We start from the raw sequence: 18,714 nt of genomic DNA, 5'->3' as shown, positions 1-18,714 counted from the left end.
GCTTCCTTCTTACCTCACCTCTCCCCTCCAGGAAAACAGAACTCCAGATCGGACTAAGTGGCGGGTCAAGGGGCAGAGCTGTGTGCTGCCAAGCCCGGTCTCCAGGACAGCGAGTGCCGTTTCGGATTTAAAGGGCCAGAATTCTGACTGTCCAGTCCTTCCTCCCAGCCCACTTGGCCTGCGCTGGACCAAGAAAAAGCCAGAAGGAGACTGGAAGGGAACAGGGGCCCTCCCCACTCTTCGAACGCCAGTTCCAGCGCTCAGTCTCTGGCCACCAGCGGAAAGACGCCTAGAGGGTGGCAGTGAAGCTGGCGCGCCCCGCCCGCGACAGTGCGCGCCAGTCAGCGACCGTCGGGGCCAGAAGTTGTGAGCATCAAGAGCTAAGTTGGCCTCAGAGGCCAAGTGCAGAGGCCCCAGGCAGCTGAGAGAAGGCGGGAGATAAACGGCAGGAGGGTCTAGGAGGAAAGAGGGCGGAGTGGCAGGGCTGGGCGGGCGGAGTGGTGGTTAGTAGAGACAGCAAGGTCCCGGAGCGGGCGGCGGAGCCAGTGGGCGGTGGAGGCGCCAGGGGCAATGCCTCGGCCGGGGAAGAGTTCGTACAGCGACCAAAAGCCACCCTACTCATACATCTCGCTGACCGCCATGGCCATCCAGCACTCGGCGGAGAAGATGCTGCCGCTGAGCGACATCTACAAGTTCATCATGGAGCGTTTCCCCTACTACCGCGAGCACACGCAGCGTTGGCAGAACAGCCTGCGCCACAACCTCTCCTTCAACGACTGCTTCATCAAGATCCCGAGGCGGCCCGACCAGCCCGGCAAAGGCAGCTTCTGGGCGCTGCATCCCGACTGCGGCGACATGTTCGAGAACGGCAGCTTCCTGCGGCGCCGCAAGCGCTTCAAGGTGCTGCGCGCGGACCACACTCACCTGCACGCGGGAAGCACCAAGGGCGCGCCAGGTGCGGGGCCCGGAGGGCACCTGCACCCCCATCACTCCCACCACCCGCACCACCACCACCATCACGCTGCGGCTCACCACCATCACCACCACCCGCCCCAGCCGCCGCCGCCTCCGCCACCGCCGCACATGGTGCATTATTTCCACCAGCAGCCTCCTCCGGCTCCGCAGCCGCAGCCGCACCTCCCGTCTCAGCCGCCACAGCAGCCGTCCCAGCAGTCGCAGCCTCAACAGCCGTCTCATCCCGGCAAGATGCAGGAGGCGGCGGCCGTGGCGGCGGCGGCGGCGGCGGCGGCGGCCGCAGCAGTTGGTAGCGTGGGGCGCCTGTCGCAGTTCCCGCCCTATGGGCTGGGCTCGGCCGCCGCCGCCGCAGCCGCCGCCGCGGCGTCCACGTCGGGCTTCAAGCACCCATTCGCCATCGAGAACATCATCGGCCGGGACTACAAGGGCGTGCTGCAGGCCAGCGGGTTGCCCTTAGCCTCGGTCATGCACCACCTGGGTTATCCTGTGCCAGGCCAGCTCGGCAACGTCGTCAGCTCCGTGTGGCCGCACGTCGGTGTCATGGATTCGGTGGCCGCGGCCGCCGCGGCCGCTGCCGCCGCGGGGGTGCCTGTAGGCCCGGAGTATGGAGCCTTCGGTGTACCGGTCAAGGCCCTGTGCCACTCTGCCAGCCAGAGCCTGCCTGCGGTGCCGGTGCCCATAAAGCCGACTCCAGCGCTGCCGCCCGTAGCTGCGCTGCCGCCGACACTCACTGTCCCTGCGGCCGCACAGCAGCCGCCGGCGCCGTCCACCGTGTGCCCGGCGGCCTCGACCTCGCCCGCCGCCTCCCTGCTGGAGCCCACCGCCGCGAGCGCGAACGAGAGCAAGGGTGGCTCCCTGCACTCGGTGCTGGTGCACTCCTAAGTACACAGCAGGCGGGGGAAAGACGAATACAGAAAGAGACATCTGGTCCCCGCACCTCGGGAGAGGGAGAGCGTTCCCAGACCAGGCCCGGCTGAGCCCCAGCCTATTCGGGAAAGGTATTTAAACAGACAAGTAACCCCGAAAGTGGATTTTCCAGTGATCTGAATAAATATAACACTTCTGGTGTCTGTGTTTGTACAATGTTGTACAATCAGATTAATGAAAGCCAATTTTCAGGTAAGAGTTTCTATTGTAATTAATATTATAAATCACTAAGTTATAGGGGGTAGGGACAAAGGAGTTTGGGGAAGCCTCATTAGCAGGTAAATTGGAAATGGATTTCGACTCTTGTTCCTGGGACCAGAAGGTGTAGGATCTAAACATCGCGGGGAGAAATGCAACAGAGTGACGCTGAAAACAGACTGCAGCCATCAAGTTTCTCTCGGTTAGTCTCGTACCAGGGCAGCATGCCTCTCGTGGAACATTCAAGACAAAACTGCTATTCACTGAGAATATCTCGTTTCGTTTAAGAAGGAAAAGGGGGAGCGTTTGATATCGTTGTTTTCCTGGTCAGGGAAATGGGCAAGGAAACGGTATTATGAATAAAGCCGCATTAGGAGGCAGTGGGGACACCATGAAGGATCTTGGGAAACAGTTAAGTTTCTTGGCTCTGACCCTGGGGTCGAGAAGGATAGGAGGAACAGCTAAGCAATTAGTTTGCACAAAAGAGAATAGCAGCGGCTTAAAGAGCAAAGCCCCAGATTCCAAAAGTTGAGGAAACACAACCAAAGAGACAATAAAAGGCGACTTTCTACCTGCAATTCGTTTGTGTATCAATCGGATTAAACCGTTAAGAAGCCCCCATAAAAGGTGAATTCTCATGATCTGTTCCATTGGGATTTTAAATAGGAAAAAAAAAAAATCACTTGCATCATGGAATTTTGTCCCCTAACTCACGAATGCAAGAAAATCCTGCCACATCACCTTAAAAATGCTGCTCTTATAAGGCTTACAGGAGCTTTTCGTGGCTGTTGCCTCCCAGCCTCCTTGGGACAAATGGCAGAGAATGACCCAGTCACCTTTGCACGCTGCAATCAATGTAAGTGGAAAAGAAACCTGGTTTGTCGCTGTTGCTCCTTCCCCCTTTTTGAGCCCCAGTAATAGCACTTTACTTGCAACAAACTTTTGGGAATGGTGGGTGGCCGGTAGGGAGGAGGCAGCGGCTCCTTGCCTCTAAGTCACCTCTGGTTTGTGTCCGCGCCGCGTTCGGGTTGTGACTTTGTGACAAGTTCATGTCTGCCTGTGTTGTACGCGGTGTTCTCCATTAAAGCTTCTCCATGGATATGCCGCTGCGGGTGTGAAGGTGTCTCGCTTCTCAAGAAACCAGGCCGCGTTCTGAGTGCCTTCTGCGCGGTCAGAGGACTTGACACATCCTCCGGTCCCCTTTCTTTCTTACCGTCAGAGCTTCAAAGGGGTGAGTTCACAGACCAGCCACCAGCAGGGATGCGTTTCCCCCACTACACCTTTCAGCAGTGGCGCATTTATCTCCTCTACTACCCATTCTTATTTACCATGCTGCTTTCCTAACTGAGCTCTATCCCATTTCTGTGCTAGAAATTGAATTAGCCAAAAAACAAAACAAAACAAAAAAGGTAACTGATTTGTTGTTGTTCGTACGTGAGGTACACATCAATACGCCATCACCACCACCCAACCCCCTTTTCCCTTTTCTGGAGTCCTTGAGGGCAGGCGGAGGCTGGGGACTCGGTTCCATTGGGTAGGTATCCAGCGGCGCCCCCTTAAGTCTGCGGGGCTGGCAGGGGACCGGGAGGTTGGCGCCGGGATGCTGCCGCTGCTGTCGCGACTGACTTTAACGAGGAGCTCGAGCTCCGCCACCGAGGCCTGGGGACCTGTTGCGCGCAGGCGCCGGCTGCGTCCTGGGCGAGCTGGGCTTCGGGGACCGCGGCAGCTGGAGGCCCTGGGTCGCAGAGTGCCAGGCCCACGAGAGCCGGGGGGCCTGCAGGCTGCAGCTATGGCGGTGCTGTGCGGGGAGCTGGCGAGGTGGCTCGTTCCCCTGCGGGGGACCCCGCTGGGGCCAGAGAGCCGCCGCGCGGCCTCTGCCCTTCACCCACGAACAGCGCTCCATCTTGAACCGGTTTCCCTCTGCCGAGCCAGCCGAACGGAAGCCTCCTCTAACCTTTCCTCGGAAGACAGTAAAGGGCCAAGAGGACTTGCGCACGGTAATGACACTGGGCGGAGGTGTACTGTCAAACAGGTGTTTCCAAGCATCCCTTATTTACAACTCCTTGCAGCATGCGACTACGTTCTGGCCAGGCCTGGGAAACGCGTCCCGGCTCAGGTCACTGCCTCCTCGGGGGCCCAGACGATTCTAGTGCATCTCATTCTGTCTGAGACCCCGCATGATTTTCCTCTACAGTTTGATGTTCCTGAAAGACCAAAAAAGGGGGGAACTCTGACGTGGCGGTCACAGACTTGCGAGTCTGGTTTCTGTGTCCACCTCTGGGTGAGTTGGTGCGCGGGGACTCCTAGTTCAGACGCGAAGAGTTACTCCGCCTGAAGAAGAAGTCCTGGATTCTGGGAGTTTTTTCCAAAGAACATCCTTCTTCTCCACCTGCCCGAAAGGGCCAGTGAACTTTTTAGCGATGCCCATGGTCCCACTCCCCGGAAAGGGCAGAGGCCCAAGGTGATGTTTGGCAGGCGAAGGAATGGCCTGAGTGACAGCCCCTCCAGAGGAGAGAAGAGGCTGTGGGTCATGCCCCGAGAAGGGTGAATAATTGACCCTCACCGTTTTCCTGAACTCTCTTAGCACCCAGTCCCACACCCACACACACCCGTAGCACCCCTTCTACCTCTGTGAGGAAAACCTGGTTGTTTTGTTTTGCTTTCACTGTAAGGAGAGAGAGAAAGGATAGAAGGCAGCGTGGGCTTAGAAATGATTGCACTCACGTTTTCTTCCTGGGGGAGACCCTGGTACTCAAAGGAAGCTATCCATGGCATTTAGACTGGAGAACACTGAGATTCGTGTAAACAAACACAGGGGGAGGAGCTTTCTGCCAAAGCTCTGATCCCAAGGGAGGTCCCAATTAAAGCCCTGAAGACCCCCACCACCAACAACTAAGATGGGATCTGTAGTCTAACTGTAGCTGTATTGTGAGGGGCTTCATTCCCACAAGCAGCCACCACCAATTGCCAAGCTGGGAGTTGGCAGATTTCCTCTGGGCAGACTTCTGAGATACCAGCACTGGGAGGTCCCCAGGCCCTGGCTCACTGCTCCCCCAGAATCAGATCTTCATACCCATGTGCCAAAAAACACTCAAAGACGCTGAACCAGATTCAGTACTTATTTTAAATGTTTAAATAGGGGTCAAGCCCAGCTGGTTTGGCTCACTGGTGGAGTACTGACCCATGCAGCAGGAGGTCACCAAATCTATTCAGGTCAGGGCAAATGCCCAGGTTGTGGGCCAGGTCCCCAGTGGGGGGACATGCAGGAGGAGGTCAATCAATGGAGGTTCTCTGTCATAGATGTTTCCATCTCTCCCTCCCTCTCCTTTAATTTCGCTCTAAAATCAGTAAAGAAAAACAAGTAAATAAATAAATAGGGGTCAAACCATTTCTTTAAAGTATAGTTCTGGTAATCTATGTATACAGAGAAACACTAAAACTAATAATAATAAACTGATGGTGATATTTTGGTAACCCTCCCAAAATGTGCATGTGATCCAATATGATTTCACAGGTATTTGCTCTCTAGCTACAGGTTGGGGCACAGGAAAATTAAGTTTGGGACCTAAGTGGGATGGAAGTAAAAGACATATATTTATGACCATCTCAGTTCACAAGTTTAATAAAATCACTAAGTACTGGTGAAGATACCATGAAATTATGCTGCTCATTTCCAGGATATTAGAAAAAAACAAGTTAGTAGTTGCTTAACCTGTATCCCACTGCATTGAATGCACAGAACCCAGAGAAAGATGGGGAGAAGCAAGAAGGAGGGAGAAAGGTTTTAGTGTAGATGTCCTTAAAAGAAAACTAGAAGAAAAACAACTTGGAATAATCTATTTGATTATATTTCCCTGGGAAGCTAAGACAAGAGCTAAGGGCCGAGGGAGGGTGAAGCTTTTTCAGCTGTGGTCCCTAGGAGAACAGGCCCTCCTGCAAAGGCCAGGATCGGCACAGTTGGCATCTGGCACTTAGGAAGCCTGTCAGTCAGGCTGGCTTGTGGTCAATTATCTCCGTAAGTAGACTGGCATTAGTCCAGCCAGGGAGGAGGGCTGGTTGCATCCAGGGGAATCAGAGCCAGTTAGCTGGAAGTGGCACTGCTGAACTCCACGCATCTTTGCACTGCAAGGTTTGGAAGGCTGATCAACACCTCTCCTGGGACTCAAAGGTGACATTTGCCTGCTTGGCACTAGTACAGACATACTCCAGAAGAGTATGGAAAGAGAATGCCTCAGGAGAAGAAACACTGATCACCAAAGCCCCTGAGTCCCCTTCAATTCCATTCACCAACAAAATTGCCATTTCTGATGTGCACAAAAGTATAGAGATTGTTATACATTGTGGTGGGATTTGGTTCCCATTGGATAACAATAGTCATTTTTCACTTACCTAACTATAAAATGGGTGCAAAGATATTTTGGAAGCATGTTCGGGGTTGGATGATGTGACGGGGGTTTGAAGTGGTATTGCTGTTCATCAGACTGTGCATGTGTGATCCTGCACTGGGAGTGGGGCAGGATAGAGTCCATATTGAAAATAGGAAATTTATCCCTGGCTGGTGTGGTTCAGTGGTTAGAGTGCCAGCCTGAGCAGTGAAGGGTTGCAGGTTCGACTTCTGGCCCCTGTCAAGGCACATGCAGGGAGCAACCAATCAGTGTGTCTCTCTTACATCCATCTTTCTAGCTTGTTCTCTCCCCACCTCCCTCCCTCCCTTCCACTCTCTCTGAAAATCAATGGAAAAAGTATTCTCAGGTGAAAATTAAAAAAAGAAATAAAGAAAATAGGAAAATTTAAAAGAATGTTTCAAAAGCCAGAGATAATCTCTTTGTAGGTGAAAAGGCAGAGTGGGGGTCCAAATGGAGGTGGGAAGGCCTTGAATTCCAGAGGCCAAACCAGTTTCTTCAAGTCCAACATTCTCATTCTGCTCATTGAAAGTATTTTCATTAACTTTATCTTTCAAAGCTGAAATGCTACCTTATACCCTTTGGGGGAGATTGAAGAGATCTGCTTGGGATTTGAATTCAGTCTTAAACCATTGTTTAAATGGTATGAGTTTGGCAAAACTCCAGACGTACTCTGTCCCAAGCACTTTCCCCCCTTAACTATCCCCTGTGTGTTTTAAGGAAAATTCAAGCCACATGTTGCTCTTTCCCCCTCGCATTCAAATGTCGTTTTATTGAATTTTAGCATGGTCCATGAAATTCAAATTCTGAGTTTTAAGCCATAATATATTCATATGATCTACGCACAGTCACGTGATATGCACATATATCATTAAGCAGAAAATAAAGCATCTGAGAATTATAGTTGCATTATTATAGTAACATTTCTTTAAACTGAAGAGCCACACTGAGAATGCCTATTAAAAAGGATTTTATAAAATGATCAAAAGTTCAAAAAAGCTAACTTAGTGAATCACGAAAATGTTTTTTAAAAGAATATTGTTAAGAAAATATTTTGGTTATGTTTAGTTTGATCCAATCAGTTCTTTCCTGCCACAAGGAACAGGTCTTTTGTGTGCAAAGGCACCCGGGCTTTGCTTGTAAGTCACAGGTCTCATTATTGCAGCATCATTTAAGAAATGCATTCGAATATGCTTCCCCGTCCGAGCCAGTTCCAGTCCTGTCAGCACCTTCATGGACAGCATGTTTTTACTGTTACTATGGACAGATGCTTAGTAAGAAGGGGGTTGGAGAATTGTCCAGGCCCAACTGAACTAGATTCATTCCAGAAAGAATCCACAACACTGAAACACACAGGTGAGAAAGGGAAGGAAGGAAAGAGGGAAGGAGGAGAGTAAGAAGAGAGGGAGGGAGAAAAAGAAGTTAGAAAGTGAGGAATAAAGGAAGGGAGGAAGGAAGGGAGGAAGGAAGGGAGGAAGGAAGGAAGGAAGGAAGGAAGGAAGGAAGGAAGGAAGGAAGGAAGGAAGGAAGGAAGGAAGGAGAGCAAAAGGCAGATGTATGCATCTAATTCTGACAAAGGAAAAAAAAATTATTATAATTATAATACTGCTTTGGTTTTCTCTCAGAAAACTATATCAGTTTTTTTCAGTGCATGTGGCTACATCTATAACACCACTTACTTGTGTTAAAAAAGTAATTATGCCTTAGAAACAATGTTCCTCTTCTCTTAAAAATGTTCCTTAGCTAGAGAAGACAGGACATCGTATTACTAATTGGCAGGCTACTTTATTGCCTAAAAAGATAAGGCTTTAATCTGCCTAAGAATTCATCCTAGGTGAGGATTTTGTAACATTATCCTCGTTGCAATTTGTTTGATAGGGATTAACCTATATCCCCACAGGGATATGTTTAAATAAATGATGCCAGTTTCAGAAATGGAATATCACACGGCCATTACAAATAATGCTTATAAAGTTTTACTCATATAGAAAATATTTTCAAAATCCTATTGAAGGAATACCTCAACTCCATAGTGCACACAGAAAATGTACCAGAAGAGACTACACCAAATAATAACAGTGGTACATTTAGATTGATGAAATCATCATTTTATTTTCTTGATTTCCATATGTTCTAGATTGTTTTAGATTGTCTCTATACACCAATCATGTTTTACTATTATAACCAGGAAAAGGATTACTCAAAAATCTATCCAGCCACTTTAACTGGCATTTCAATAAATATAAATTATTGTATTTATTTTTTCCTCTTTTGATTTTAGAGAGAGAGGAAGGGAGAGGGAGAGAGAGATAGAAACATTGATGAGACAGAATATTGATTGGCTACCTCCTGCATGCCCCCCACTGGGAATTTGACCCACAATCCGGGCATGTGCCCTGACCAGGAATCAAACTGGCGACCTCTTGGTGCATGGGTCAACGCTCAACCACTGAGCCATTTTAAATATTTCAAAATGTAGTATCGTAAGTGTGGAAGGAAGGGTGAAGAACTGGCTGATTGAAATATTTGTTAAAGGCAAAAAGCAGCAAAGACAAACAGACGCACACCTTGCTGTCTTCCTGCTGTGCCTTTGACAAGAGCCCCCTTGCAGCACACCTTCTGGTAGGAAGAAAAGGAGGCTGTCACTTTAAGCTTTGACTCTTGGAGAATTTCTGAGAAGGCTGTCTCATAAAGCTGGAACAGGAAACTGTTAAGGGGTTAAAATTACAAAGGAAGCTTGTTAAAGAATAAATTTCACATTCTTTTATTACCTTTTCTACTAGTTTTCACTCTTTTCATCTTTCGAATTTCACAAATTTTTGTAGTAGCCTTAAACACTCTGAAACTGGGCAGATAGTGAACACAAATTAAATACGTTCTATAGGATTAGGTATTTCCTTCCAAATGAAAAATAATATATAGGTTTCCAAGCTAATAATATAATTTTTCTCTTTTTTTTTTGAGTTTGCAAATTCTTTTTGTGTAATGACAACCTTTTTAAGTAACAATTTTAGATACTGTTTATACTAGTTTGAGTAAATATGCCTTCCCTGTCTACATTGAAATCGTTTGTCCCCTGCCCAGTGCAAAGCTCTGTAACTACCCAGAATATGCATGTTTTCAGAAGATTAAACATGTCTCAACTTTTTTTGTAAATCTTTTTTTTTCTCTGACAAATATTTATTTGTTTTCTTTCTTGATTTTAGAAGGTGAGAAAGGGAAAGGGAGAGATAAAAAAAAAAAAGATCAATGAGAGAGAACATCTATTGGCCACCTCCTGCATGCCCCCCACTGGGGATTGGGCCCACAACCTGGCCATGTGCCCTGACCGAGAATTCAGCCACCAATCTCTTGGTGCATGGGTCAACGCTCAACCACTGAGCCACACTGACTGGGCTCATGTCTCAACTTTTATACCAGAAGCATGATAACCTCTAAAAATAACCACAGATCACTGAGATTTGAGTTTTTAAATAAGTTGCTCTGGAAAACTTAAATTGTTGAAAGATTGAATTTTTAACCCAACAGAACCAGAGAATCAAAGTATAATCACATATAGCCTGCTTCATGAGCTTGGAGAACAAAATAAAATCCTATTTCTTTACTATACAAAAAATGTAAACCTTCATCCCAGTTACCACTAGAAAATTTCTTCTCTTCTTCCCTGCAAAGGGACCCCAGGCTGACTCAGGCCTGGTTACTCCCACCTTACAAAGGAAAAGTAAAAAATCTAATCAGTCGGCTAACAGTGCTTCCCGAACTTGAGGTGCATGGGATTCATCTGGAGAGGGTTTGCAAACACAGTGTGCTGGGCTCCAACTCCAAAGATTCTGATTCAGCAGGTATGCAGTGGGATCTGCGGTCCTGCATTTGGAGCCAGCTCCCATCTACGCTGGCTGGGCCCCAAATCGCACTTTGAGATGTTCTATGCTAAACAAGATTCCTTTTTGTCAGTTTACTTCACCTACAGCCATCTTAGGCCATTAGAGATATCTCAATAACTTGGAACATCACAGGAAAGTCATTAAGATCTCTCCTTTTTCTCTCAGAAATTCATTGGTGCCTGTTAATTGTACCCATCGCCTGCCAGGTAATCTTTGAGCACTATGTGTTAACGCACAAGGGAAACAGAAAATTCTATACTGTTATGTCCTTTGTAACCTCATGAGAAATGAAAGATGACTGATGGGACCTCTGACCTATGTCAGCAGATGACTGGAGGAACTAGACAGTCTCCTTAGAATTGTGTCCAAAACTTGAAACTTTCAAGCATAATAGAAGTGTCACTCATCCTGGTTTTGTGTCACACACATATTCTTTCTATAATGTTAATTTTGGAGACACTTCTACTGAGATGACTGAAAAGAGAAAAAGCTATGTTTTCTGAAGTGAAACTTTTGTCACTGCTAAAAAAGAAAACAAACAAAACCCCCCATTCCATAAGCCTGCAGTATTGAGGCATTCCCCATCATACCTCACATACCGTCTAATTTTTATCAATGAAGCAACTGAGGCCGGGAGTTACTTGAACAACAGATTAGTGAATCTAGAAGTCAGTTCACTGTCCTATCCATTTCCACCTTTACCCATAAGCCAAGCCCATCATACAAGCATTTTAACCAGTGGGTTTAAGGAGCATTTCACTTCCTTCCTTAACATGTTGCGATAGTTTGCACACCAAGCTTTTATGTGATGTTTTACTCATTCCATGGGGGGATTTTTATATCTACTATTTTATACAGGAGAGATGGGCTTTATTCTGAATTTATATGTACCCAGGCTCAGATCTACAACTCGGAGGATGGGCCCATGTGGATATTCAAACAAGGCATCATCTCAGTGAACTCACACTGTGATTAAAAATAGAGCCATTCAGCCCTGGCCAGTTTGGCTCAGTGGTTAGAGCATTGGCCCACGGTCCAGAGAGTCTCAAGTTCGGTTCCCGCTACGGGCACGTAACTTGGTTGCAGTTTGTCCCTGGCCCTGGTTGGGGTTGTGTGGGTGGCAACCAGTGGATGTGTCTCTCTCACATCGATGTTTCTCTCTCTCTTCCTTCCCCTCTCCCTCCCACTCTGTCTGAAGATAAATGCAAAAATGTCATCAGGTAAGAATAAAAATAATTAAAATAGAGCCATTCAGCCAACTGTGTGTGAAATATTTAGTTCTTCAGGGCTGGGGCACTAAGTGGTGGCACAAAACAAATGTTAGCAGGATACAAGCTAGCCCTCTGATCTCTGAAAGTTCATGACATTTTCTTAGGCTCACCATGTACTGCGCAGACTCATGCTCCAGTGTCATTGGGGAATTTTTACTGATGGCAGAAAAGGTGTAAAAGCCTTACTGCTCCCAATTATCTCTAATTTATAATTTGCACCAGCTCTCACAGACCTGGTTCAATCTGTCCAAAGTGCACTACCCCATTATTTGTCAATTTTCCAGATGTAAACCAGCATGAGTAGCAAATACCAATGTCTTGAAATTTTTATTTTACCTTACATTAAAGTCATGGTCATAAACATAAATTCAAATATTTATCATTTCTACTTCTAGAAGTCCTATCATCTCTCAACCAGGAAACTCTCACTGGCTACCTTTTGCCAACTACTTCGAGAGGACAGGGGAGAGCACATAGTCAAAGAAGAAAGTCCAAGCAAACTGCAAGAAGACTGTAGCAGTTTAGGGACCCAACAGACTGAGTCAGAGACTGTCTCCTCTGACAAAAGGAGCATAAAGGAGAATGTGAGGTTCAAATTTATAATACAATAGATATTGATATGCTAATAGTTTTCAATCAAGAAAACATTTAAAAATGCATTCACTTTAGCAAATAATAAAATATACTCTTTAAAAATCTGTCAAAGCATGTATTTATAGCAGCATGACCTCGTGTTCTCTCTGCGTGGCTTCATTGTAACGTGGATTTCAAAAGCGGCACCAGTTTGCATATAGGTTCTTCAGTCTCAATGTGACAGACCCAGTCCAGGAGCTAATTTCCCCAGGGTGAGTTTACTCCAGAACACACTGTTTGACCTCTACCCTCTAAGAACCAAGAAACAAAAATGACTCAGTACTCCCTAGGAAGGTAAGAGAAAAGGAAGGCAAAGTGGTCAAACAAACCAACAAAAACCATTGGGAACAAACCAACTAATCAAGTAAGTCAACAGCAAATAGAGTATTTTTTGAAATTTATGAATTTGATAATTCTGCTTATTTTAAAACCACATACAATAACAAAAGCTAGTATTTATAGAGCTTTTTTTTTTATCCAGCTTCTACGAGTTAAATGCTTTACATCCCAAATCATTTGTAACCTCACAACAGCTCTTTTATTTCAGTGCCTCTATTGTCCTCATTTAACAGATGAGAGACTGAGGCATAGGCTCTTCATGGGGCTTGCCTTAAACTAGGCAGTCATGCCCAGCTGGTGTGGCTCAGTGGTTGAGCATCGACCCATGCACCAAGAGGTCGCTGGTTCAATTCCCGGTCAGGGCACATGCCCAGGTTGTGGACCTGATCCCCAGTGGGGGGCATGCAGGAGGCGGCCAATCAATGTTCTCTCATCAATGTTTCTCTCTCTCTCTCTCTCTCTCTCTCCCCCCCTCTCCCTTCCTCTCTGTCTAAAAATCAATGAAGAAAAAATATTTAAAACTAGGCAGCCAGTAAGTGGAGCCAACACCAGAACTCTTCACTGGACCGATACTGGTTCCCCTTAAGCTCCTTAACAGTGTCCCATAAAACAATAGCAAGTTGCAATAAACACATTTCATAGACTTTTGTACAGTTTTTTATTAGAGCAGCAAACATATATTTAGAAATGATAGTTTTGACAGAGTATTCAATTTCTTGACAGGCCAAATAGCTAATGTAAGAGTTCAAGAGAAACTTGAGCACTATGGAGTCCAGGTTTATTTTGAGGTCAGAGACCAAGTAGACTTACTACCTATTATTTTGCTGGCTTGATATTAATATTTTGGAAACAGTTTGAAAGTTTCTAAAGATATGTGTCATTTTCACCTTTGCAACTCCACTGCCTAGTATGATAACTGAATCATGGTAAGTTTCTTACTAAAGGTTTGTTGAAGAGAAAGAAGAATTTGGTTAATATATTCTTCCATCCTGATTTAATGACTATTCCGATATGTAGACTGTTTGCCTAAATGGTTGAAAAAATTTAGGTAACTAAATCCAAGTTAGCTTAAATGGCTTCAAGAGAGACAGAGATTCAGCTACTTTGTCAAGGTTATTCAGCTAGTTTATGATGAAGCTGGGATTGGGTCTCAGTGCAGTCCAACTCAACCCAGCTCTTATCCACAGTGGTAAACTGCTTTGAAATTCTCTTCACTTCCCTGCTTCTTAGTTTTCACATCTGTAAAACTGGACAAATAATAGCTACCTAATTAGGTTTAACTTAACCAATAAATAAAAACAGATACGTTGACAATCAAAATTGAATTTCATATTTTCAAAAACCAATTGAGAGATATTTCTTAGTAATTGGAGACAGATTTTTTTTTAAAAAAATCTCAGTTAAAAATTAATATCATTCAGTAAAGGAGGCCAGCTGAAAAGAGGAAATTGTTTTGGACAATATTTAAAAAACTAGATCCAGGCAATAATTCTTACAACTTTTCAAAGCTGTGTGATGATTTTAAAATCATATTTATAGAAACCATTTCCTGGCTTTAAAATTATTTTTGGTAATACATGGTATTTACTTAAAAGTAACTTTTTCTGGTTTCAAAAATATTAAAAGTGTACTGAGAGAAAAACTGACAAAATTTTGAACATTATTTAGAATGAATTTAGAATATATCATGGCAAGAAGGCAAACCTTAAAACTGAATGTAATTGAAAGTTCATGTGAAAATGCGGATTCACCCAAGAAGATAAGGAAATGTGCTATATAAACCATGACGACTCTCAGCACTCCAGACATTACTCTCTCTGTCTATCATTTGATTCTTTCTGCATCCAACAACTGAATTCTTTTAAAACCCAACTTAAACACCAACTTTTATAGTGACTAATAGATTAATTATAGGACCACAATATTTCCCTATCTTTTTTCCAAGAAGTTTTATCAATTTTTCTCTACTCTCCTTCATTGTTATTAATCTCCATTTTCCTCATTCTTGGAGCATGTTATCAGATGCATGGCACAGTGCTTTGATTTGGACTGGGTATATCACTGGCTCTTCTGCCGAAATGAGCTGCAGAATAGGATTAACTTCACCTTTAAGAAGATCTTCACATTCCTTACTGCGTGGTGTTTTCTGCACAGTCTGGACTCAATGAGTGTGTGTGTGTGTGTGTGTGTGTGTGTGTGTGTGTGTGTGCATGTAACAGAATTACTCTTAGCTGGTCTCCTTCAAAGCTAATTTCTAAACAGACAAGTAGATAATTCTTTCTTGTCCAAGACCATTTGTGTCTCTTTGTACCTATCCCTCGTCCTGGAATGTGAAATTATGTGGGGCCCGTGGCCTCCATCCCAAATTCTTGCAGCCATAGATAGCATTCAATTTAAGACATAGCGGGTGCCCCACGGTAGGTAGGCAACTGGCTCCACCACAGATTTAAGTTGACCAGAAAGATCATTTGAAAGTTCTAATCCTAGTCGTCTCACTAGGAGAAATTCTGGCCTTTTTGAATATCATCCAAAGGGTGACATGGTGCAATGAGAAGGGCTTCAGCTTTTGAACCCCATCTCTGAATTATTTAATGATGATAATAATAATAATAATAATAGTAATTGATTACTTATAGTCTAACTTTACTTCTCAAAACAACAGTAGGTTCTAGTTCAAAATCCCATTCTAATTTTACCAAGTAAAGACATTTAGGACCAGAGTCAATTTCCTTTCCTAGGTCACACAGCTAGTTAATGATTGTGTCTGGACTGGAACTCAAGGCAATGCAATCAAGTTCCAGCTCTTAACTTTGATGACATAGTGCTTCATTAAGTTCCTTAGCCTTTCTATTTCTGTTTTGTCATCTTAAAAACCAAAGAAATGATTTCTACCAAAATTGGGTTGTTGAGGTAGCTGGCCAATGAACATTAGCTTTCTTTTATCCGGAATGCTGGGACCTCATCAAACTAAATCAATCTAAATTAAGATCTTCAGGAGAAACAAGAGAGCATTCCATGCAATGATCTAAATTTTATCCCATTTTTCTAACTGATGAATAGCTCCCCAATGACCCAGGTGTTCCAGGGATACAGAATTGAGTCTCCCACAGAGAGCAAGATGCCCTGTTGGTCCTTAACAATTTAAACACATTTGCTCTGAGTGATTGAAGACTTTGAAAAGAGCACTTGCCACATTTTATTGACAACCATTTTCCCTTTACAAATAAAAACAATTATGTTAATTTACATATGTATCAACCTGAGATGGGTTAGTTGTGTACTAACCACTAGTGAGAAAAAGGAAAGTCTAGAAAGGGAAGCTGGCTGTCGTTTTACGAAAGAGAGGAAATCGTACTTCGTTTCCCACTAAGAAAAACATAATGAACAAAGAAAGTACAAAGGACCTACAGTGACATGGCTAAATCCCTTCTTCTTTTCCACAACAAATGGTCAACATCCAGTGACAATATTATGATGTTGATTTTTTAAGAGCTGGTGCATCATCAATTTTCATTTCTCTGTTCTTCACATGTGGTGAGATGAGGCCAATGAGTATATGCTTTCTTTTATTATTATTTTTTGATGAATCATTGCCTTTTGATCCTCTCCCTAACTTTTATTTAACTAAGACACCATGGAGCCTTTTTTATAGGTCCCTCGTGTAATGGAGGGATCCGAATTCTAGCGTCTGCAACTCTGCCAGTCTGATACTGGGAAAACAGAACTTTTCTGAAATGTAGGTTTCTTATTCACAAACCTTAATTCTAAAAACATGAAACATTATCAAACACACTTTAAGTAACACACAGTGTGTTCGGAGGTGTGCAAGGAGGATAACAATGTGACCCAGATTTCTCCACAAAATCTTTGCAAGATGAAGTGCCCACATGTTGCATCCAGCTCCAAAAGTCAATAATTCTCATTCTTAATTGGTTTTGAGAATAAAGGCTCTTTGTGAACTAAGTGTGTTACAAACACGAGGGCTAGAGATGGTGGCAGTGAGACTAGCAATGTGATGGCCTCGACAAGGTGGAAGGCGCTTGAAGAGTTAGTTTCCTGGGTTTACAAAAGGGTTGCTGCTGCTCATCTAGACTCGCTGAAGATTTTGAAGAGGCAAACAAAACTTGTATGGGCATGGAAATGGGAGAAGTTTTGGCCTTGATCTAGTAGAAGATTGTACCATACAGTCTATAGCACGTATATACTAAACATTGAATTCAAGTTCTCAGAGATGAGATTATTGGGATCTGTAGTACATGGTACAATAAGCAGCTTCTTAACATATTCTATAGATATCCTCCTGGCAGAATTAGACAGAAACTCAAATATATAAGGGCCTACTGAATTGTTTGTAATTTTCTTAACTGTCCAGTGAAATGTACAGACTGCATTTATTTTTTCAGCATCTCACTGAAAAAAGCAGAACTGATTACCTGCTCCTCCACATACTGAGTATTATTTTTAGTACACTGAGCACTCTAGGGGGTGAAAGGAGAAACATCTGTAACAAAAATAAATTAATAAAAATTGGAGAAAATTAATTAAACACAACAAGAAAAAATAAATAAATAAAGACAAAATGAAACACTTGACTCACAACTAGTTTGCTCCTTGCATTAAATAAGATTAAAATCTAGGAATTAGAAACTTTAGCTTTCATTTTTTTAATATATGATATAGATACAGCTTCTAAAAAGAATCCTGGAGTTATTACATGCTATTACTGTAATTAAAATACAGGTAATAGAGATTCCTGAATTTCTAAATTAGATAGCTACTCATACTAAAGCCCAGGTTCAGAACTCGACAGCCAGATGTCCATTTAATTTTGTGCGAGGATGTGTCATTGTGGATGATTATGTAGATAAGAGTCCAAAATAAGAATTCAAAATTATTTGTACACATGCAAATCCAACAGCCTGTCGCCCGGTATATTTGTTTTCTACTGCTGCTATAACAAATCACCGCAAACTTAGTGGCTTAAAACAACACAAATATTTTCTTACAGTTCTGGAGGTCAGAAGTGCAGAGTCAGTTTCACAAGGATAAAGTCAAGGTGTTGGCAGGGCTGGTTCCTGCTCCAGGCTCTGAGTAGAGTCCATCCTTGCCGTTTTCAGCTGCTAGCAGCAACCTGTGTTTAGCATGTGGCCCTTTCCTCCATCTTCAAAGCCTATTTCCATCATCACATCACCTCCTTTTCTGTAGTCAAATCTTTGTCTGACTACCTTCTAATAGACACTTAAGACAGGGTCCCCAGGATAATCTCCCCATCTCAGGATCCTCAATGTATTCACATTTGCAAAGTCCCTCTAGCCATATAAATTAGCAGTCACAGGTTCTGAGGATCTGCGTGTTGACATTTGGGGAAGCCATTATTCTGTCTTCCACACAGGAGAATTGCTCATTAATTACTGACATGGAGAGAGTAAAACAACTTCTGATTTCATGTCTTGATTTGTTCATTACAGTGAGTTCTATGGAGAACTCCAACTAGAGCAGATGGCAATCAAGATGAGGAGGCAAGAAAGAATAGAATAAAAGAGAAAGTAATGATTTAAAAAGTTCTATTATACATCTCTCAGATCAACTGAGCATAGTATAATTTTATTTTGTTTTGTTTTGTTTTTTTTTCTGTATTGATTTTTAGAGAGGGAGAGAGAGATAGAAACATCGATGAGAGAGAACATTGATTAGCCACCTTCTTCATGCCCCACATTGGGGATTTGGCCCTTAACCTGGGCATGTGCTCTGACTGGGAATCAAACCGGTGACCTCTTGGTGCATAGATTGATGCTCAACCACTGAGCCACACCGGCCAAGCACTAGATGATTTTATATTGGCAGAGACCTTTCGCTTGCCCGCAGTCTCCATCTTTTTAACTAAAGACACATCCAAAGCCAATGGAAGCCAGCTTGTGTTGAAAATCTTCAGAAGTAAACAAAACCAAAGATATTCAATGGAGATATGTCGTTTTGTATTCAAGTGGTTCCTCCTAGAGTACTTTTCTTTTTGTTTTTGATACTAACATAATACGAAAAATCAAATCTGAAAGCCGATTAAAAACAGCCCCCTAAAAAATATGT

At 43.9% G+C, this 18,714-nt stretch overlaps 1 protein-coding gene and 1 pseudogene across 1 annotated transcript; both read left to right on the top strand.

Moving 5' to 3' along the window:
* Positions 1–570: 570 nt before the first annotated feature.
* FOXB2 (forkhead box B2) lies at positions 571–1,857 on the top strand. Its single transcript, XM_036260308.1, has one exon. The coding sequence runs from the start codon at positions 571–573 to the stop codon at positions 1,855–1,857; it is 1,287 nt and encodes a 428-aa protein (XP_036116201.1).
* Positions 1,858–3,700: 1,843 nt separating this feature from the next.
* The window catches only part of LOC118629296, a 30,524-nt pseudogene continuing 15,510 nt past the window's right edge, over positions 3,701–18,714 (top strand).

This window comes from Molossus molossus, unplaced genomic scaffold (assembly GCF_014108415.1).
Source record: "Molossus molossus isolate mMolMol1 unplaced genomic scaffold, mMolMol1.p scaffold_m16_p_14, whole genome shotgun sequence".
Taxonomy (NCBI): Eukaryota; Metazoa; Chordata; class Mammalia; order Chiroptera; family Molossidae; genus Molossus; species Molossus molossus.
Note: the sequence above shows the minus strand (reverse complement) of the source record. Positions and strands in the feature narration are given on the sequence as shown.

Coding starts and splice junctions, on each gene's coding strand:
- FOXB2 (XM_036260308.1), top strand. CDS start 571: ATGCCTCGGCCGGGGAAGAGTTCGTACAGCGACCAAAAGCCACCCTAC.